Source organism: Myxine glutinosa, chromosome 9 (assembly GCF_964187855.1).
Source record: "Myxine glutinosa chromosome 9, kmMyxGlut1.1, whole genome shotgun sequence".
Taxonomy (NCBI): domain Eukaryota; kingdom Metazoa; phylum Chordata; class Myxini; order Myxiniformes; family Myxinidae; genus Myxine; species Myxine glutinosa.
Window position 1 is genome coordinate 117,727,670 of NC_136269.1, and position 22,953 is coordinate 117,750,622.

At 43.4% G+C, this 22,953-nt stretch overlaps 1 protein-coding gene across 6 annotated transcripts in view; it reads left to right on the forward strand.

Annotated features, from left to right (window-relative positions):
* Positions 1–22,953, forward strand: part of LOC137435048 (echinoderm microtubule-associated protein-like 2) — a 171,386-nt gene that overhangs the window by 18,137 nt on the left and 130,296 nt on the right. For 2 of the 6 annotated variants that reach the window (XR_013624598.1, XM_068128432.2), the window contains exon 1: positions 16,646–16,791. The exons of 3 other annotated variants lie outside the window; for them this stretch is intronic. Coding sequence is in view for 2 of the 3 variants with exons in the window: in XM_068128432.2 (XP_067984533.2) it covers positions 16,725–16,791 (67 nt within the window). In the remaining variant the exon portion in view is untranslated. Of the gene's footprint in view, positions 1–16,644; positions 16,792–22,953 lie in introns of those variants that run through there. One more of the 6 variants, XM_078784805.1, reaches the window with a different exon arrangement.

Consider the following 22,953-nt stretch of genomic DNA (forward strand, 5'->3'; position numbering starts at 1 on the left):
TGGAGATCTTGTGTATAGCATGTACACGTTTCTGGGATCTTTATTTTGAGTGCAAACATCGGCTACATCGTGTGCGTGGCTTTGCGAAAGCAACCACCGCCTGATGCTTGTGAAGCAAGGCAGACCTGTGAGCTTTGATCTCCTTTTGTGGTGACTTTACCAACCATACCATCCATCCTTGGCACTTTACCAACCATCCTTGGCACACCTGAGCTCCTCACCACATACAAGGCTTTCATCCGCAGCTCAATGGAATATAATACTGTTCCCCCCCTCTGGGCCGGTGCTCCTGCCTCACACCGAGCTCGGCTTCACGCTGTTGAAACCAAAGCTTTCAGAATCATTGGAATCTCCTGCGATGAAGCTAACTCCGAGGGCCTTTCACTCACTCACCGCAGGCAGGTTGGTGGTCTTTCTGTCTTCTACCGACTCCTCTCTGGCCTTGCTCCCCCAGCTCTCTCTGTGCTCTGTCCCCCCAATATTCCTTCAGGTCGCACAAGATCTGCCTGCAACCCTCTTATGGTTAAACTGCAAAATCTAGGCTCTCTGCTCACCTTCACTCTTTCATTCCCCTTTTCTCCCACCTCTGGAACAAACTCCCCCACTCCCTTCAATCCCACTCCTCCCTCCTGGTCTTTAAAACAGCTGTTCACCACCATCTCTTATCTTCCCCCATCCAAAACCTTGATCTTTTCTACCCTCGCTAATTCACCCCAGATACACTTATTTTGAAATTCCAACTTCTTTCCTGGAAGTCCTTGCAGTGTTCATGTGTTTTATATCTCTCCCACCTCCTAGTCAGGTTCACTATGTTTTTTCGTTCAAAATTTTGGTACGTTAGCAAAACTATACCTTTTTGGAATATTCAGAGCATGAGGAATCCAAAAATTAATGTTTACATTTGCGTAGACACCTTTGCGAAAATGACACTCAGGACAGTGATGAAGATCTGTAAAGCATATTCCTGAACGGTATAGACCTCGTAGATCCTGTGTATAGGACTTATAGTTCAATCTGATACTACCTATAACTTCCTATAACAACCTATAACTTCAAAGGACTTGCAATATCATGTATGTAATACAGTTATATCACAAATATAAAGACAATGGTTTTAAATTACCTTTGTTTGTTGCTTTTCTATAATCCTGAGCACTATTTTGAGGCCTTTATTGGATTCCTTGACCCAGAAAACATAGGATTAGCATATTTAATTAAGTCTCTAGGTTGACTAGAAGCCGAGATCGCGCAAAATATGTATTTTATGGCGGCCATTTTCAAAATCCAAAATGGCGGCCATGCAGGTGTCTGTGCAAATGCTAACATTGATTTTCAGATTCTCCATGCTCTGAATATTCCAAAAATGTACAGGTTTGCTAATCCCAAAATTTTGAAAGAAATTATATTTGTTAACATAGTGAACCTGACTATCTTCATCACTGTCCTGAGTGTCATTTTCGCAAAGGTGTCTACGCAAATGTAAACATTAATTTTTGGATTCCTCATGCTCTGAATATTCCAAAAATGTATAGTTTTGCTAATCTACCAAAATTTTGAACGAAATTATATTTGTTCACATAGTGAACCTGACTATCCCCCCCAAGCCCTCCCCCTGCCACATTTCTCCCGATGTCCCTGCTCTCAAATGTTGTATTTGTGTCCTTCCCCCTCTCTCCCCAACTTGTCTTCCGCTCCCCTTATTTTTGTGTTTTATGTGTCGGTTTGACTTTTTGTGTGATTAATGTTAGCTCTTTCACGAGCCTCGATCTTGTATACAAAAAAAAAAAAAAAAAAAAATACTGTACATGCACTTGCTAGGAAGTGAAACTATAACTAGAAGTGACGGCTGCTTTGCTCAGAGGTTTGGACGTACCAATCGGCCATTAGATAAAGAATATGTCCTAGAGATTGTGACGTTGTTTGTCATTACACATGGGTAAAGCTGGTAACAGGCAATGTGATGCAAATGAATGTTGTTGTTGTTGTTGTTGTTGTTGTTGTTGTTGTTGTTGTTGTATAGCCCTGGACAGTTTTCTCGAACAAGCCCGCAGCACGGAGATAGCTGGATGGTGGTTGCCATTACTTTTTAGTGGTTTCCCAAAACCGCAACTATATATATATATATATACACACACACACACACACACACACACACACACACACACACACACACACACACACACACACACACACACACACACACACACACACACACACACACACACACACACACACACACACGTATATATTTGCCTCGACAGACTAATGTATGTGTGTAAAAACTACCAACCATTTGAGCCTTTAATGTTCCACCCTCTGCAATCTGTCTTTAATGCCATTTATATTGTCTGGGAAGGTTGTGAGGCACTAGTCTGCAAGGGAAAAACCACACTCGTCCAATAAAGGAGGAGGGCCATCCCGACGTGACTCGTAGGAGGGGCGGTCCTCCACCTATCAAATGGACCTTCAGAAAATGGCGAGTAGGAGGGGTGTGGTATGGTCATGGATGAGGTGGAGGCCAGAGGCTATAAAGGCAGGTGCGATGTGTGGAATGGGGGGTGGGGGAGGGGGGGGGGGGGAGGGAAGAGATATCAAGGAGCTACATCGTTGATGGCTGCATGTCGGAATTGCAGATCTGTGTGCCAGAGCCATGCCCCCACTCGGCCAGCCACCCCTCTCCATCTCCATGCATTAATATCCTTTTTATTGTGTTTTAAATATTCTTACCTTGTCGTAATTTTTTATTTGTATAATTAATCTTTAAACAATAACATCATCATTTATGCTGAGTGGTGTGACGACCAATGATCACTCCATTTGAGGAAGAACCACCCTCGGTTTGACTCATTAATACGATGTTTATAGATAAGCTGAGTAGTCATAATAGCTTCCGGAGATGCACCAGAAAAAAACCTTAAAAGGTCCTGCACTTGGCGTCGAAACCGCGATGATGTCACCACTTAACTGATGACAGAGCCAGCCTCAGCTTATGACCGAAAAGAATTGCCCTCGTAAAGAAAATCAGTAAAGCTGGGAGAATACACCTGTGAGGGAAGCAGAATGCACATCAAAACGATGAGGTTGTCTAATAGACAAAGGTGCAGGTCTGACAATATCACCACAGAGTGGTCTTCATCTGAGACGATACATGACACATTTATTGTCAAGTGTTCATGTAACACTTCAAGGGAGGGTGGGGTGGAGAAAGATATGCCAATGACATTTTTTTGGGTACGATGTTGTGAGTTCCGACACGCGAGATGTTTGCTGGATAGCAGAGAATGACAAAATTAGCTTTTTCTTTTCATTTTGTTATTCGCATGCAAGATATCAGTTGATCTAGGCCTTCATGATTTTTTTTTAACCCATCTATATTAGCCTGTACAAGCACTACCCGGGAGGAATGCATACAGAACTAGAAGGGCACGAGGTAGAGCACATACCTCCGCCAGGCTAAATAGTTTACATTTTGTATCCCACTGATAGGCCTGATCTGCATCTGGACCATTCGTCCTTGTCACACCCCAAAATATAATCAATTCGTCCTTGTCACACACCCAACCTGTCCACAAAATCGTGTCCAAATCCGTCTTTAGCTTTTTGAGATATTTTTTTGAGCTCACAAACAGACAAACAGGGGTGAAAGCATAACCTCCATCCACCTTTGGTGGCAGAGGTAACAATAAGGTATTAGAGATGCAATAAAAAGAGAGGTCGATGTCCTCCACATTATCTGCTAAAAGTGTGGCAAACATGCTAAAAACCCTAGGCCATCTTTGCATTACTTTGTGTGGATCCGGTTGAACCTCCATTTCATAGTCATATTTTACCAATAGTATATGTAGCCCATGTTCCGCTGTCAGTGCATCAATGCATTGCTGACTTGGACATTTTTATACTGCTGTTATAATTAGCCACTACTGCTGTCATCCCCCTCGTATGCCTAAATGTAAATAACTACGAAGTTAATTTTGCCAGTAGCTGTGCATATGCTGATTTGATAGAATAAAAGTAATAAAAACCATTTTTCAAATGTAAAAGGAAGTAGGGATGGTGTGGCAAAAAGTATGTAAACAAGGTAGGGATGGATGGTCACAATAATTACCTCCGCCACCAAAGGTGGTTGGAGGTTATGTTTTCACCCGTCTGTTTGTCAGTTTGTCTCCATTTGTGAATAAGATATCTTAAAAAGTTGTGGACGAATTTGGACGAAACGTTGTGGAAAGGTTGTGTGTGTGAAAAGGACGAATCGTTTCGATTTTTGCGAAGATCTGAATATGTATTCGGCTACAAGAATTGTTTAATTTTTCAAGTGATTCTTCACCATTGACAGATCTGGTGAAAAGCGCTATATAACATGATATTTAAAAAACTTATGGACAAGTTATGCATGAACTTGGTGGATGAGTTGGTTAGGTGACGAGAACAAGCAGATTCGATTTTGGTTCAGGTCCGAATCCAGATCTGGTCTATCAGTGGGATCCAAAACATAAACTGTTCACCAGGCGGAGGTATTCTCTCTACTGAGTGCCGTTCTAGTTTGTCATGTGGAACCATCCCTACATCTTTCTTTGACTAATGGGTAGCATAGAACCTCACTATGGGTAAATAAAAGACTGGGCCATGTGTTAATCTAATAATTGGTTTTGTTGATACAACTGGCCTAAAAGTCTATTGACTTTAGGATTTAACATCTATGGACAATTATTGAGAAAGGCATTGTTGCATTGGTTGAATTGAGGTTTTGGTGGAGAGGAAGAGAAGTGTGTTGTTGCTGTTTACACAACTTCTGCAGCATTGTGGGAGGGTGATGGGAGGGCAGGTTGATATATAAAAATCCGTCCATTAATGCACTCATCAGAGATAGCTTTGGATGTGCATGGCTGTCAAATGTTAGTAACTTTTAGAGCATTCAAGTTCACTCTGGGAGACAGGTGAGCCCATGCTGCTCCGATAATTGTGCTGCTCATGTTACATGACTGACACAACCTAGTTGACACAAAGTGTGTGGATAGTGAGATAGACCAGTGAAGAGGAATATTCTGAAACTGCAGGGCGTGACTTTTGGGGTATATCACAGCATGGGTGCATATTTCTGGTGCATATTTCATCAAAACAGTAATCCCTTTTCTTCCTTCAAATCCACATCTCTCAATCCATATCTGTGAATAATTAAAAAAACGATGAACAACGTGAAAATGCCTGACATGCATAAAGAGTTTGGTGACTGGCCAAAATAATATGGATAAGTGTACAAGCAATAGATCTGACACTTGATAAACGAGGGCAATGCGACTGTCGCCAATATGCCTCCGCATAGTCCCACAACGGGTCGATGCCCTTGTTCACTGTCCTAAAAATAAACAAGTTTGATTTAAATCCCTTCAGCTGTTTTCAAGTATCACATTTCCACCAGCCATGACAGGTTTCACATCGATCGGTGAAGCGGTTTCAGATAAAGGATTTTTTTTTTAATTATCCGCTTTAAAGCTAATATGGCCACCACACCACATGACATATATGACCTTAAAAATGTACACTCTGTATATGTATGGGTGGGGGATCACGTTTGTGAAGTTTCGTGTTGATCGGATAAGGTTCATTTTTCTATCCAAGATGGTTGCCAAACCATGTGATCTACGACTACATCATTTTCAAACGATAGGCAACAGTGGTGTTAGATGATATTTGTAAAATTATGCATCGATAGGGTAAGCGGTTTCAGAGATATAATTATTTTATATTTTCCTTCAATCCAATATGGCTGCCAAGCCATGTGACCTTTGACATCATAATTATCATAAAAATATTCTGCATGGGTGTCACTCCTACCCTGGAAGTTTCGTCTCAATTGGACATGTGGTTGCTGAGAAAAACGAGGTTTAGCCCATGTGGACGGACGGATAACCCAAAAACATAATGCCTCCGACCACCTTCGGGGGCGGAGGCATAAAAAGCTCACTAAACCAGCGGAAAGCACAGCCATATTGATGGCAGGCCTACTGCCTACATGACTGTGGTCTTGTGCTTGTACGCCAGTGTAACCGGATTTATACGAGCAGTTCACAATCCCATGCACCAATACTATCGCATTGTCACAATGTTCACACATGCCTGAGTTAGTGTGGCACAATGACTGCACTTGTTTCTTACGGAAGTGGGGTACGTACTATGTCAGTGTAAAGAATACTGCAACGTGTGCTCGAGGCCATTCTAGTCTGTAATGTATCACCCGAGACTGAAAATAAATATGAAAGAAATGAACAAGAATCTACGTGGATTACATAATTTGTATTTTTTCGTCAACTCTATTTCACGGTTAATGCTATTTATTATTCCATCCGGAAAAGAAAATAATGGACTCTGCAGCCAAGAATACAAAAGGGCACAACTAAAGCGGCCGTAAACCCAGTATTTTTTGTGATGGCTTTGCGGCCATATAATAAGGCAATGATAGCAAAGCTTTTGTTTCAGAGCATTGCGAAGGCAGCCATCATGGATTTCATGCGCTGTTGAGAACATGTGACTTGCCGGTATTGAATGTCATGTTTCAGGTAGCTGATGAGCGGTTTGTTTTGTCCAACGAAAGGGATTAAGCAGTGGCTGGTCTTGCTCAAGAGCGATATATCATTCCTCACAGGGTGGTGTCATCGGCATTATGGTACGATTCGTTTTCAAGAGAATCAGATAGCGTCATTGATATCGATCAAGAATGGCGTTGGTCCAAAGACACTGCTTTGTGGAACTCCAGACTGAAGGGGAAGGACACTATCAAAGGCTACCTGCTGCTTTTACTCGGAGGAAGTCGGATGACCATTTGAGGAGGGGCCCTGAATATCCAAGGATGCCAACTTCGACATCAAGGCTGGGTGCCAGACAGTGAGTGTCAAAGGCTTGAGAGAAGGCCCTAACCTTTTGCTTGTGGTTAAGGACATCCATCTACTGCAGGGCAGAAGGCGATCTTACCAATCCAATCAAACACATCTCGAACAACTTGCTTGGTCTCTAATTGGGCTTCATCAATCAGTTCAACAAATTTCCGTTCTCTTGGAAACCCACTTTGGCCTCAACCACAACGGGAAAAGAACATGGTTTGACAGTTTGACCTGTGAGGTAATATCTAAAGTGGCCACATACTGAGTTTGTCCCTGGCACAATGGCACTGCCGTTACAGCTGGGTCTATATAAAGTATGTCCAACTCAAGCTGCACGTTCTTACATTGTCTCATGGAAAAGTTCAAGAACAACATGAAGATCAGGCATATGGGGACAGACAAAGACAGAAAAAGGACACTATATATATCTCACTATAATAACCTATTGTACTGAAAAATAAACCCTTTGTTATTACAACTTGAAACCAGAAAATCACAACAGAGAATCACATTTAATCAAAATCATCCGTCCACAACGTTTTGAGATATTCTGCTATTTATTGTTTTTGGCCCCATCTCCCAATGGTGAAGAATCACTTAAAAAAATTACACTAAACAGATCCGGATTCGGATCTTCACCAAAATTGAAACGTTTCTTCCTTGTCACACACACACGTTCACCAAGTTTCGTCCACATCCGTCCATAACTTTTTGAGATATCCTGCTCTATGTTGATATCCTTGACATATCACGTGCCTTCGATACGGTCTGGCACCCCGCTCTGCTCACCAAACTCTCCACCTATGGTATCCATGGAAATCAAAGCATGGCTTGCGGACTTCCTCTCTGGTCGTAGTCAACGTGTGTCCCTGAATGGATTTCCCTCATCTCCCCTTCCTGTTCAGGCTGGAGTTCCCCAAGGCAGTGTTCTGGGCCCTGTGCTTTTTCTGGTCTTCATCAATGATCTCTCAGACTCTGGAAAATCCTCTCTATCTCTTTGCTGATGACTCCACTCTCTGCCGCCCCATTCCTCATCCCTCAGATCGGCAGGCAGCAGCCTCCTCACTTTCTGCAGACCTGGACAAAATCAGACTGGTCAAACAAGTGGAACATGTCTTTCGATCCTGAAACATCTCACACCCTCACTATGTCTCCGAAAAGACTAACTGGACAACCCTCCTATATACTTTCTCAACAATCCTCTCCAATAAGTTCTGTCACTCAAGCTTTGGGTCTCACTATCTGCCATGATCTTTCCTGGGAAAACCACATTTCCAAGCTGGCCTCCAAAGCCAGTCGCCGACTGGGCATCCTCCGTCGTGCGAAGTCCTTCCTTGGCACACCTGAGCTCCTCACCACTTACAAGGCTTTCATCCGCAGCTCAATGGAATACTGCTCTCCCTTCTGGGCTGGTGCTCCTGCCTCACACCTAGCTCGGCTTCACGCTGTTGAAACCAAAGCCTTCAGGATCATTGGTATCTCCCACGATGAAGCTGACTCTGAGGGCCTTTCACTCACTCACTCATCACAGGCAGGTTGGTGGTCTGTCTGTCTTCTACCGACTCCTCTCCAGCCTACCTCCCCCCCAGCTCTGTCTGTGCTGTGTCCCCCAAATATTCCTACAGGATGCACAATAACTGCCAGCAACCCTCTTCTTGTGAAACTGCCAAAATCAAGACTCTGCTCACCTTCACTCTTTCATTCTTCTTTTCTCCCACCTCTGGAACAAACTCCCTCACTCTCTTCAATCCCACTCCTCCCTCCAGGTCTTTAAACCAGCTGCTCACCACCATCTCTTATCTTCCCCCATCCAAAACCTTGATCTTTTCTACCCCTGTTAATTCACCCCAGATCCAATTTTTTGAAATACCAACTTCTTTCTTTCCTGGAAGTCCTAGCAGTGTCCATGTGTTTTATACCTCTACCACCCCCCCCCCCCCCTACCCATGCCTCCCCCCCCCCCCCCAGCCCTCTCTCCCTCCCACAGATCTCCCGATGTCCCTGTTCTCTACTGTTGTACTTGTGTGCTTCCCTCTCCCTCCCCATCTTATCTCCCGCTCCCTTTATTATATGTTTTATGTGTCGGTTAGTTGTTGTTTTTTTGTGATAAATGTTAGCTCTCACCCGAGCCTCGATCTTTTATACAAAAAAGGGGAAATTTTTTTTTGCTTTTAGCCCTATCACTCAATGGTGAAGACTCACTTAAAATTAAATAATCCTCATATCCGAATCCATATTCAGATCTTCACCAAAATCGAATCGAATCGTCCTTGTCACACCCCCAACCTCTCCACCAAGTTTCGTCCAAATCTGTTCACAACTCTTTGAAGTTTTTTTTTTTTTTTTTTTTTTTTTTTTTTTTGGTTGTTGTTTTTGTATACAATATCGAGGCTCGTGAAAGAGCGAACATTAATCACACAGAAAGACAAACCGACACATAAAACATATAACATAGGGAGCGGTAGACAAGATGGGGAGAGAGGGGGAAGGACACAAACACAACATTTGAGAGCAGGGACCGAGAGACATGGAGACATCGAGAGAGGGCGAGGGCTTTGAGGGGGGGGGGGGCGTGGGAAGGGGGCAGTGGGAGAGGTATAAAACATATGGACACTGCCAGGACTTCCAGGAAAGAAGTTGGAATTTCAAACAAGGTGGATCTGGGGTGAATTAGCGGGGGTAGAAAAGATCAAGGTTTTGGATGGGGGAAGATAAGAGATGGTGGTGAACAGCTGTTTTAAAGACCTGGAGGGAGGAGTGGGATTGAAGGGAGTGAGGGAGTTTGTTCCAGAGGCGGGAGAAAAGAGGAATGAAAGAGTGAAGGTGAGCGGAGAGCCGAGATTTCGGCAGTTTAACCATCAGAGGGTTGCTGGCAGATCTTGTGCGACCTGTAGGAATATTTGGGGGACAGAGCACAGAGAGAGCTGGGGGTGCAAGGCCGGAGAGGAGTCGGTAGAAGACAGAAAGACCACCTACCTGCCTGCGGTGAGTGAGTGAAAGGCCCTCAGAGATAGCTTCATCGCGGAGATTCCAATAATTCTGAAAGCTTTGGTTTCAACAGCGTGAAGCCGAGCTAGGTGTGAGGCAGGAGCACCGGCCCATAGGGGAGAACAGTATTCCATTGAGCTGCGGATGAAAGCCTTGTATGTGGTGAGGAGCTCAGGTGTGCCGAGGAAGGACTTCGCACGACGGAGGATGCCCAGTCGGCGACTGGCTTTGGAGGCCAGCTTGGAAATGTGGTTTTCCCAAGAAAGATCATGGCAGATAGTGAGACCCAAAATCTTGAGCGACAGAACTTCTTGGAGAGGATTGTTGAGAAAGTAGATGGGAGGGTTGTCCAGTCGATCTTTTCGGAGAGACATAGTAAGAGTGTGAGATTTGTCAGGATTGAAAGACATGTTCCACTTGTTTGACCAGTCTGTGATTTTGTCCAGGTCTTCAGAGAGTGAGGAGGCAGCAGACTGCCGATCTGAGGGAAGAGGAATGGAGCGGCAGAGAGTGGAGTCATCAGCAAAGAGATAGAGAGGATTTTCGAGAGAGTCAGAGAGATCATTGATGAAGACCAGAAAAAGCACGGGGCCCAGAACACTGCCTTGGGGAACTCCAGCCTGAACAGGAAGAGGAGATGAGAGAAACCCATTCAGGGCCACACGTTGACGACGACTAGAGAGGAAGTCCGCCAGCCATGCGTGGAGATTTCCATGGATACCAAAGGAGGAGAGTTTGGTGAGCAGAGCGGGGTGCCAGACCGTGTCGAAGGCACGTGATATGTCGAGGGAGACAGCTCTAATTTCCTGTTTGGCATTGAGGACCTCCATCCATTGTTGAGACAGCAGAAGCAGCATGTCCAGAGTAGAGTGACCTGGTCTGAAACCAAATTGATGATCAGAGATCAAGCCATTGGAGAAGAGGAAAGATTTCATATCAGAAGCAATGATGGATTCCATGACTTTGCTGATAATTGGGAGAAGGCTGATTGGTCTGTAGTTGCTAGGATCTGTTTTTGCACCTTTTTTGTGCAAAGCGGTGATGTTGGCTGATTTCCAAGCAGATGGCAGTTGACCTTGAGCAAAAGAGAGGGTGAAGAGAACAGAGAGAGGGTGAGATAGAGCAGCAGAGCAGGATTTTAGGACCCGTGGGCTGATGCCGTCGGGTCCAGTTGCAGAATCAGAGTCGAGGGTTGACAGAAACTTTTCCACCTTGTCAGGAGGAAAGGACACGGAGTCCAGGAGCAGCAGGGTACGACTGGGTATGGTGGGTACAGAGAGGGATGGGTTTGGGACACAAGATTTAGAGGCAAACACAGAGTTGAGGCATTCAGCTTTTTCATGTGCGGAGTCAGCTGTGTAGCCGTTTGAGGTAAGGGAGGGGATGGAGGGGGAACAAACACCAGAAACGGATTTGACCAGACGCCACCAGGATTTGGAAGAGGGAGACAGATAAGAGAGTTCGGTCTTGAGAACGGAGAGATATTGTTTCCTGGCTCTCCTGAGGGTGGACACACACTTGTTTCGGGCTTTGTGAAAGGAAAAGAGATTTCCTTCCGTTGGATTTGCTTTCCAGGAGACGAAGGCAAGTTGTTTCTGGGCAACAGCCTCACCACAAGATTCCGTGTACCATGGACGGGAGGAAGGGTATGACAACTGAAGACGAGATGGGATAAATCTGTGCATGAGAGAGAGCAATTTACTTTGGAAGAATTCCCAGGATGAGTTGATGTCAGAGGTGGTAGAGATGGGAGACCAGTCCAGATGATTGATGGCTGCTTGAAGACCGTGCCAGTTGGCCTGAGTGAAATGCCAGACTCGTCGACGCTGAGCAGGCTCCCTGAGGATGGTCAGAGAGATGTCCACTTTAACAAGGACATGATCAGATGATCCGATCGGAGCAGAAGAAGAGCAGCAGACATTTTCAGGGAAGTTAGTCATAACCAAGTCCAGAAGAGAAGATGTTCCGTTGACTGAGATCCGGGTCGGGAAATTGACAGATTGTGTCAGTCCCAGTGAGTCGCAGAAGTCCTTTGCTGAGGAGCCATGGCTGGTGAGAGAGGTACCCACACCCAGCCAACTGGCATGATGACAGTTGAAATCACCACATATGAGGAAGAGAGAGTTGGGATGAGTAGATAGAAGTTGGTCCATATCATCAGACAGCGAGATGTAGATGGAGTCATCACTGTTTGGTGGACGGTACAGCACACATATGAACAAGAGGTGGGAGCGAAGGGGAAGCCGTAGCCAGAGGTATTCCTGGGGGTGAGGTGGAGAGAGTGCAGTGCAGGGCGAGTGAGGAAGAGAGTTTTTGATAAAGATAGCAACCCCGCCTCCAGGACGAGGCTCAGGTCTATCATACCGGAGGAGGGAGTAGCCCGGGAGAGATACTATGGAATCAGAGACATCATAAAGGAGGAAAGTTTCTGTTAAGCAGATCACGTCTGGTTTGACAGAAGCAACCTGTATGGAGAGATCAGTTAAGTTTGAACGAAGGCCCAGGATGTTTGAGGTCCATACCGTTAATGAAGAGGAAGGGGGAGCATCAGATACAGAACAGGGGGGAGGAGGGGTAGGGTAAGATGTGGAAGAGGTGGAAGAGGTAGGGAGAGCTGTTGAAGGTGTGTCAGAGATTTCAGAATAGCTCGGAGAAAGGGAAGGATGGGGCGGACAAAAGGTTTGATGGTGATTGGGTGAGCCACAATGAGGTGTTATTTGAGGAGGGGGAAGAGCGAGACAGAAGGTTGGGGGAGATGGAGGTGAGAGTTTGAAGGGGGAAGAAGCGGGGAGGACGCTTTGAGGAGGGGGAGTGAGCGGGGGGAAATTGAGAAGCAATGAGGGTGGGGAGATTTGAAGGGGAGGGGTGAGGGGGGAGTTTGGGAGGGAAGGGACAAGGGGAGGGATTTGAAAGGGATGGGATATGGGGGAGATTTGGAGGGGAGGGGTGAGGCAGGAGTCTAGGAGGGGAGGGGCGAGGGGGCGTCTTGGCGGGGAGGGGTGAGGGGGTAGTTTAGGAGGGAGGGGGCAAGGGGGGAGATTTGAAAGGGATGGGTGATGGGGAAGATTTGGAGGGGAGGGGTGATGGGGAAGATTTGGAGGGGAGGGGTTATGGGGAAGATTTGGAGGGGAGGGGTGAGATTGGATTTTTGAAAGTGTACGATTTATGGGAAACGAACATTTATTGCAAAATGAGTTTCTTGTGACCTTCGAGTTAAAAATACGTTTAAGGACGCTGGATGGAGGATGGAGTGCAGGAGAGTTTAGGGAATGTAGAACAAAGGCACTATAGGAGATGGATATTTTTTTTTGGGATGAATTGATTTGGTGAGCAAGTCGAAAGCAGCCTTTTAAAGAAGAAGAAGAAAAAGGTGTTATAAAATATGATGGAATACATAACTTGAGGGGAAAGTGTAAACATTGAAGGTTAATGAGTGAAAACTATCTGGGGAAATGGGGGAGAAACACGTGGTCGAAGAACGAACGAACGAATAAGAATGAATAAACGAATGAGAACAGAGAAGGAAATGTTTTTTTTTTGTTTGTTTTTTTTTTGAGTTGAGATTTACACAAGGAAGTAGGCTATGGGTGAAAAGCCTGGGAATACAGAGAACGAAAGTTATTGGATCACAAACGACGGACCACTGAGAGAAAAACAAAGCCTCAAGGTTGTACAGTGCACACTGTACAAGGCCTTGCTCGCGACACGGCAAACAGACGATCAATTTATGAAAGATAAACACCGAGAAACAACCAAAGTTGCACACAATAACTTCACACACCGAAAGATAAATACAGTTTCGACAAAATACAATTGTGAACAGACTTAACTTCGAAAAACGTGGAGACCGTGTGGAGCTTCGAAAATCCCTGCCGCCGTCTCCAAGATCTCGCCATGAGATTGCATGAGATATCGTGCTATATGTAGTTTTTGACCCTATCTCTCAATGGTGAAGAATAACTTTTAAAAACTCTACCAGCCAGATCCGGATCTTCACCAAAATCGAATCGTTTCTTCCTTGTCGCATACGCTACATCTCTGCCAAATTTCGTCCGAATCCGTCCCCAACTTTTTGAGATATTTTGTTCACAAACAAACAAACAGCCATGCGTGAAAACATAACCTCCATTCACCTTTGGTGCCGGAGGTAATAAATGCTCCTATTTCCGACACCATGTACACCGAGTATTGCTATACTGGTGCCATATCTTGTTTCAGAGGATAAAGGTTGAAGGAGAATGTGGAGGAAGAGTGGCTTGGGGAGGGATAATTCAAGATGGGTTTGATAGTCATGACTAATCCTCATGCTTTTTATGTAGAAACACATGGTAAAAATATTAAGATCTAAAAAAGGAAAAGCAATCGAGACAGTGTTCTGTTGCATATACACCACCTGGATTCAGTTTTCAGCTCACCTGGAAAAAACATGTTTAGGTTAAGTATTAGCATTATGTGGTGTCCGCCAGTCAATAGAACAGTGAGTGGGGCAGTCAGGCTGTATGTAAACCCTTGGAAATTCTCCGAAACTACACACACGATTTCGATGAAACCTGACGACAACCTTCATCACCCGTGATGGCTAAAAGTTTGTTCACTGCGTTAAAAAAAATCAGGGGTTTGCCCTCTCTTCCCCCTGGCCCCCACCCCAAAATAGTTATTTACTTTCTTCTCCATTACATATTTTGTGGGCCACCAAGCATACTGTTGCCTGGTGAGCCCAGTTGCCCTTATTTTTAAGTGGTGAAGCCATTTCAATATTTGGCTATGTCCGTCCATCCATCAAAAATGAAGAAGAAGAAAAAGAACCCACCGTGTTTAATTGTAATAATCTAATGGGTTCTAAAGCGTAATTCTAATAGGCTCTAAAGTCTAAAGGGTAATTGTAAATGGTTTTGTTCATTTCTCGGCTTTTCCTATTTAATATTAAAAATGTGAAACGGAACAGCTTCCTTCGGACACAGGTGCGATTTTATTTATTTATTTATTTATTTTAATCCGATTGAAAAAATTATAATTTTCCTTTGGGTTTGTATTAATTTGAAGCATCTTTTGCTTTGTTTTCGTTCCTTGGAGCGTTTATTTCAGGTTATGACAGACAAAAAGACAAACAGACAGCATTAGCTTGTTATATATGTAGATCCTTGTTGTCATGTTTGGCTTTGGAGCACTTTTGAGCCTTTTGATTGCATGTACAAACTTGCATTTTTGTGGTGGCACACATCAAGGTGGCTTGCCATAGTTTCCTGTCCGATTTTATAAACTCCACAAAATATGCTTTTAATTCCCCTAACAAAGGGAGAGCTATTTCTTCTAATAACAGAGAGCACTCATTTCGATTTGTCAAGTGTTAAGAAACGGACATATTTAAAATTTTAGTCTCAACTGCAAATCGTGCTCTACTGTCCTCCTTTTGAACCTCAAAAATGTGACTTGTGTTCTATTCTCCGAACGTGTTGCATTGATGTTTTGTTCTCGATCTTCCTCATGGATCACATTGATTTTACTAATGGAACAAAGATCGATGGCCGAGGCTGCGTGAAGGTATAGTTTGTTTGGCGCGCCTCCATATTGCAATTAATTCCATATTCCGAACATCTGACGGCCTCCATATAGCACTTTGTCACAATAGATTATTTGCTCTGTATATTTGCTTGTTTTGAGTGCACGTGTTATTTCGTTCTTTCATGAGCTCCTCAAATGGATCCACATATTGAGAACTCGTTAAGGTACACACGGCCAGACGAGTTCTGCAAAGCAACTAACTGTCCGGGAGGTATTGAAGGGGAAATAATCCCACATTGTTCCTTTCGCTTGCACTCTATGCCATTCACAATGGGTTAACCTGATCACATGACATTGCCTTGTGCGTTGTCATGACAGTGGTCACGTGGGCTGCAGGAATTATTCCTCCTTCTCTTCCTACTCTTTAATTTCTCCCTACATGTTGCTGTGGTTGCATCTGTGTGTGAATGTGGAGGGTGTAGAAGAAAGGGTTATTTAAGGTGGGGAGGAGGTTTTGTAGAAGGAGGAATAAGACATGGATAAGGCATTTATTTATAATTTTGATCTTCCACATGCAAGTCGATTTGACACGCATATACATACCATGAACTGCGTTTGGTAGAGTTGCGGAACACATTAGGGAAAAGAGCAAATGCATCGATCAGATAATTAAATAATTCGGTGAATTGCTATGTCTATTCAAATTGTTTTCTGTGGCAGTCACATGGAGGGGAAGAAGGTTGGAAGGAGGTGAGGGTGTTTTGGTGTGTTAAATGTTATTTTGCCATCATGTGTGGGCTTGGTCTGGATGAGGTAAAGTGGAAGTTGCGATGTCGTTTATCGTTTATCTTTTACACAGGATACACGATGAGCTTCTTGAGTTTGGTTATTTTCAGATGTGTGGTCCATGTCATGACGTCACTATGGATTGTGTTGGGTTTGGTGCTCAGCAACAGAGAACATCTGATTGCATTGAACAAATGTCTCTAACAAACGTTGATAAATGGCTTTGGTGACAAAGTGAATATAGCACATAAACACATGTTTTAATAAATGCAAATCTACCATGGTCAACCTGATAGGTTATGGCAACAGGTCTGAGGTAACAAAACAAATTATACAGTTTAACTGCCAGTGTTGATGAAAGGAATTGAGAATGAGGGGTGGATCATTGAAGATAAGGATTTGGGAAGGGGAGGGTTTTTTGCTGAATGTTGTGTGAGGGGAGGTGGATGAGGGGTGAGGGTATGGTGGTGTGAGTGTGCGTTGAGAGCCAATGTTGAGGATGCGAAATGGTTGGAGTGGTGGAGAAGGAATGATGACACTGATATAGAAGGAAAGCGAGGCACGCACAGCAGCATGGTGGATAGCTGGACACGGATTGGTGGCGGATGCGGAATTTCAGACTTGCTGTGGTTTTGCTCCGGTGAGACGCTGCATTCGGTTTGCTTGGCTTGTGCTTTGTCTGTAAGAGCTTTAGAAGCGGCAGGGTCGGTGATTGAGAATGAAAACTGGAAGGTAAATTGTGTATTGCTACCCCCTTCTAATGGCTGCCTTCAATACACTTACATTTGCATGTTGTTTCTAAAATGCTTTTTCCTACTCATTTGTTTTGAAATTTGAATACCTAATTCCTATTTGCTTTGCTCTTTGTATTCATGATTGTGTGTTCATGCAAGGAGGAGGTTCGGCAACAATGGCTGCACATCATCGGTGAATGCAAATGTTTTTCTTTATCTAATTATTATCGTTTGATTTGGAGAAGATGATGCATGAAACCTAGACTAGTCCAATAGCAACACTCGACAATCGAAGGTTTTTCTTTGTGCTACAAACATGCATCCTTAATTGTGATAATATAATCATAATGATTAATAATATCGACAAACGGCAGGAGTGTTGGTTCACAAAGGAGGTGTGTTTGTGTGTGTGTGTCACTCGGTGATGTACATATAAAGTGCAAGGTAAGGTGTGTACAGGTGTTCACTGGTAATGCATTGTTATATAATGGAATGTGTGATGAGGAATCCGAATATTTGATAAAACATGAAATAAACACTCTCGCAAGCAAGTATCAGTTAAATATATTTAATTACAGGTATAATCTGCAAGTAGAAAGTTTGAAATAGATTGTATTGCCATGGTGACTACTGTGTGGACACAGCTGAGGTCGTGGATTTACTGATGTAGACGGACTGTTTGGAGAGGTTCCAGACATAAAGAGTGGAAACTTGTGTAAAGAAGGGAGCCCAGCTGATGAACCAGGCAGTCGGAAAATTGGGCAATCGCTTCAGAAATGGCTAAAGATCTTGAAGTGTACAAGTATTTAGAGGTTTAGGGTTAAAATTGAGTTAAGGAAAGATTGTTGTATGATTTGTAAAATTTAGAACATGCTTTAAATATTAATTTAAAGTTTAAATGTTTGGCGAATACCTGTTGTATGGAATGGCTTTATGAAAAGGTGTATGTGCGTGTTTTGGTTTTAGTGGGTTTTTTACACGTTGTTGCTTCACTTCATATTGGTTATTTCTGAAGCTGATAACAGTTGATACGGTAGGTGTATCGACAGTTTGGACCGTTGAGATGGTATCCTGTCTTACCTACCTCTGAACTGAACACTCATTTGGTTGAGGTGTTATGTTCACTTCCTTACTTTACCCATTTGATTCTCCCTCCTTCCCAATGTATTTGGTACTGATTAATGATTATATTCATGCTTTGCTGCTCTTGATGTGACAACGCAAGCTTATTTTTACTTGTTCAGGCTTATTTCATTTGCTTTCTCCCAACAGTTTGTTCTCTTACCTATTTGTTGTTTTGCAAGACTTGGCAGTGGCTCTTTAGACACGTGTCATAGATCACGTTTGTAGAGGTTTTGGCAATAGCTTTGCATAGACCATGTATGTATTTTGGCGCTTTGGACAAACGAAATCAAGCCTACCGTATTTTCTGTTGTATTAACCGCACATTTTTATCGGGGAAAAAAGTTGAAAGTTAGGGGTGCGGTTAATACAAAGATATAGAAAAAAAAAATTGGTGTTAAAAACAATCTTTGCTGAATTTCAATTATATTCCAATTGTCATACATATACCAGTATATCTATATTCTACATATCTGGGAACGTTTAGAGCTTTCATAATAATGTAAAACTATGTAGGTGCAGGTACAAGCGATCGTGGTTGTACATTTTTACCCGTTGAATCATGCACGGTAACCCCGCCATGTCACTGCGTTCCTGTCAATTCAGATTGATTGACAAACAAGAGTGAGGAATGATTGATGGGAATACCCACCTGGTCTCCAGGGTCGGGTTGACAAGGGCCCCAATGGCGCCTCGGCACCAGGCCCACAATTAGAAGGGCCCTAATGACCAAGATAGACTTTTTTTTCAAGTGTACACATTGCGATACCTTTAAAATAAAGAATATGTGTTGAATTTAATGATGCTTTTAAATTGAAAAAACATACTACCATTTCCTGGCGTGTGACGTCGCCACACTTGATGGCGTACATTCCAGTTCCAGTACGGTAAACTCACGTTTTATGTGGGTTATGTTTGCGCATTTTGGAGTAGTGTGCACCTGTCATTTATACCATTTTTTGGAATTGCATAACTCAAGTGCGTGAGTAACACTGTGATTACATTTTTGCACTGAACAACATGAAAACGTGTTTGCAATAACACCAGGATTCTGGCTCGATTGCCTTCCCTCTCCCTTGCCTTCCCTCCACCTTGCCTTCCCTCTCCACAACTCGTTCCTGTGTGTATGGGGGAAGCTTTGACCTCAATTTGTAAACGGCTTCAAGGGTTTCAACATGAATTATATGTCGAAAGCATGACATAACATCCTCAAAATTGCCATGACTGTTGGCTTTGATGAGGTGGGGCAGTGTGATGTAGAAGAGTTGCTGTACTTGGAGGAGCTCTCAAATGAGGACCTTTTACTGCTGGAGAAGGAACGCCAAGTGGATCTTAAAACATTTTAAATTTAAATAAAATAAACCACTGTAATAGTAAAAATAGACAATAAAATGAGGATTGATGGAGCAATCCTCCTAACCTCTGCCTCTTATAATGGGGAATTGGTTTTAATTTACACGTTTTTCATTCACAACACTTGCTCTCGGGCTGAAAGTGAGGAGCTTGGCTAAGGAGAATGACATTGGGGATTTCACCTTCTGCCTGGCGTGGGTCTACAGGTTCATGGCATGCCATGATCTGTCGGTTCGATGCTGTGCACACGTCTCCCAACATCTACCCGATGACACAGATAAGACTATGCACCTCGTCCTACATAAAGCTTCACCAGGAGCGTTTTTTTTTTGTTTTGTTTTTTGGAGTGTGAAAAACTGGTGCGGTTAACATATGGTCACGGTTAATACACTGGAAAATACTGTACTGGTAGCGGACCCTCACCCTAATAAATGTTTATGCCATTTGCAGGTTGTGCCAAAAGTGATTTTTCTTTTGAATGTATTCTTGAGGATACTTAGAACAAATTGGCTGAACTCAAAAATAAATTGCCCTCCTTAGGCCCATGGATGGCCCCTTTGGCCCCCAGAGCCCCACAAGAGGGGTGCATCTTGTAAATTCCATGTTTAAGGACTGATTCTCACAAATTATGTGTCAGATGAAAGTTCTTAAGACCAAACTATCGTGCTCAAAAACACAAAAATAATTGCCTCCCTTATGCCCTTGGAGTCTATATGAAGGCTATACGAAGCAATACAAAGGCTACATTGAGCTGATCCGAGAAACTGGTGACCTGAAGCAAGCTGTGAGAAATCTGAAGCTAAACCTCTCCCAGGGGAAACTGACAAGGTAGAAAACAGCAATGGAACAGAGCCTGGATATTCAAGGGCCACGCATTCTTGCTGGGTACCTTGGCAGTGTCCTTCGCAACCTGACAGGAGGCTCTGCAAGTGGTCTTTGATTCTCAGTTGGAGGAAATTCCAGTGGCTCTCGTTCTTACTGCCACTAGTAAGTCGGATCTTCATTGACTGCTGGCTGAAAATCCCTTAATTTCTTCAGACACAGGGCCCTCGTTCTTCGACACATCATTGACAGAGGCTCGGTTCCGTATCACATTAAACTGAACACGAACTCAACATTCAAGGATTATGCTGATATGTTTTGCTCATTCATCCAGGCTGAACTGGCGAACTGCTTGTGCATGGATGTGATTTTTTTTTATCGCTACTTTGAGGAGTGTGAAAGGAGTGATAAGAGACATGAGAAGAACCAGAATGAGATAATGTGTGACAGAGAAGGTTAGAGTTCCAGCAAACTTTGCGGGTTCTTGAGAGACTCGACTAACGAGGAAGAGTTGAACCATCTACTTGGTACGGCTGGATCCAAGATCCAATTCCCAACACACAAAGACCTCTTCCTCATCTGTCATCCACATTGTGTTAGGGTTAGGGTTAGTGTCCACATCAAGTTTCCAGATCGAAGGAGACTGTAATCACGAAGAGGTGGACAGCTGGATTATAGTCCATCTCATGAATGCGGTCTGACAGGGGATGACTTCCATGAGAATTTGAACAGGGGACACTGATGTGGTGGTGATTGTGTGTGGTCAGTACCATTGGATCAATAGTACCATCCGCACCAGTTTTTCCACAAATGCCATCCGCAAATGAGAGCCACTGGTGGCGATTTGGATCCCGTTCATCGCTGGTGGAAATGTCTTGGATCAACATTGAAGAGCTCTGTGATTCTCTGAGACTGATTGTGAAAGCTCTCCCTCTCTTCCATGCATTCACCAGCTGTAATGTTGCGTTCCGTCTTACTTTCGACGAAAAGGCAAAGTATCCTTTGCCAACAACTTGAAAAGGAACCCCTGGTTCACTGAAGTATTACCACTGGTGCAACACTTCATGGAGGTTGAGTAGGATTGTGATCTCTTTAGAAAAAATTCAGAAGTTCATCGTCAAGGTGTACGACTCGAGGAGAGAAACACGAACGGCATCAACATCTTCAGAAAAAAAGACATTCTGCCAAGGAAAGAGGGATATGGCTCATACTTCCCACAAAAGATGCCCTTCTCCAACACACCTGACACTGCATCTTCCAGGCTAGCATTTGGATGTCCTCCCATAAACAATTGCTTCCAGATGTGTCCCCAGCCAATGATCCTAAAAGCCTTTTTTTCTACAGCATGAAGCTGAGCGATGTGAGGTAGGAGCACCATCCCAGAGGCGAAAGCAGTACTCTATCAAACTGCGGATGAAAGCTTTGTATGTAGTGAGAAGCTCAGTATTGCCAAGGAAGGACTTCGCACGACGGAGGATGCCCAAGACTGGCTTTGGAGGCCAGCTTGGAAATGTGGTTTTCCCAGGAAAGAACATGGCTGATAGTGAGACCCAAAAGCTTGAGTGACAGAACTTCTTGGAGAGGATTGTTGAGAAAGTAGATGGGAGGGTTTTCCAGACAGTCTTTGTGGAGCATAATTTGTTTGGAGCATAAAAGGAGCGTAATTGCATGCATGCCCTGTGAAAGTTATTGTTTCCACAAAATTTAACAACAATGTCTTTGTATCTTTTACAAATTGCTGATTACATTTTAAAAAGCAAACAGTAGTTATAAAGAGTGAATAACTCCGTGACCAATAATATTATACAATGTGTTCATTCATCTCATGTTATGGCAAGTGGTAATGGTAATGTTGTGCACCTGGAGTATATGTTATCCCAAAACATGTGAAACACCATGGCAATCCCTACTTATCATGTGCCAGTCCTGTAGTGTTACCTTCTGATGTCATTACTGATATATACATCATAATCTTTTGACATTTCTCCTTTTCCTTCCAGTTGTTGTCCTTTTAAAGAAAAATATTGGCTTTAATTACCATCAATACTTCTAAAATGAGCCTGCCACCCTTTTTCAACTGCTGTTTTGACAGACATGTCATTAATGACGACTTATTCTTAGACTGACTTTGCTGTGGAATGCCTTTTCTGCTTGGCTTGCAGTGAACTGGATGATATATGGTGTCGCTGTAGGAAAATTATTCTCCATATTGTCTGCAAGGTCATCTTGGATGGGCACACAAAGCTTGTTTTTTTTTTTTCTTTCTTTTTCTGATAATGCCAGATACTTCCCATTTTAAAACACAAACGAGCATTTCCCATATATTTCACACCAGCCCTAAGGAAGCCATGTTGCCGCCGGTGGAGTGTGAATGCTGTGGTAACATAGCCCAATGCAATGGTTGCCTAGGTGCAGTAACCAACCTGTACTGTAATGGTTACTGGTCATGTACTGTGATGATTAACTTGAAGTCACATAAAAATATATTAATTATTTACTTGATTTTAGAGTAGTTGAATGTCATCTACATATGATGTACTCAAAAATGGAAACTGTCCAACTTTCCTTTCCTGTATGTCAATGCATTCCTGTTCCCAAACCCTCCATCCATCCTTTTTTTTTTTCTATTCCATCCCCAATATTTTCTCTTATCGACACTTCTAATGCATCTCTCAAACAATTCAACTTGCACGTATATAATTTATCAGACTATTTCAATGTATAGCATGCTAGCCATTAAGCTGTCTTGTCTGAGTTATATCTCGGACTCG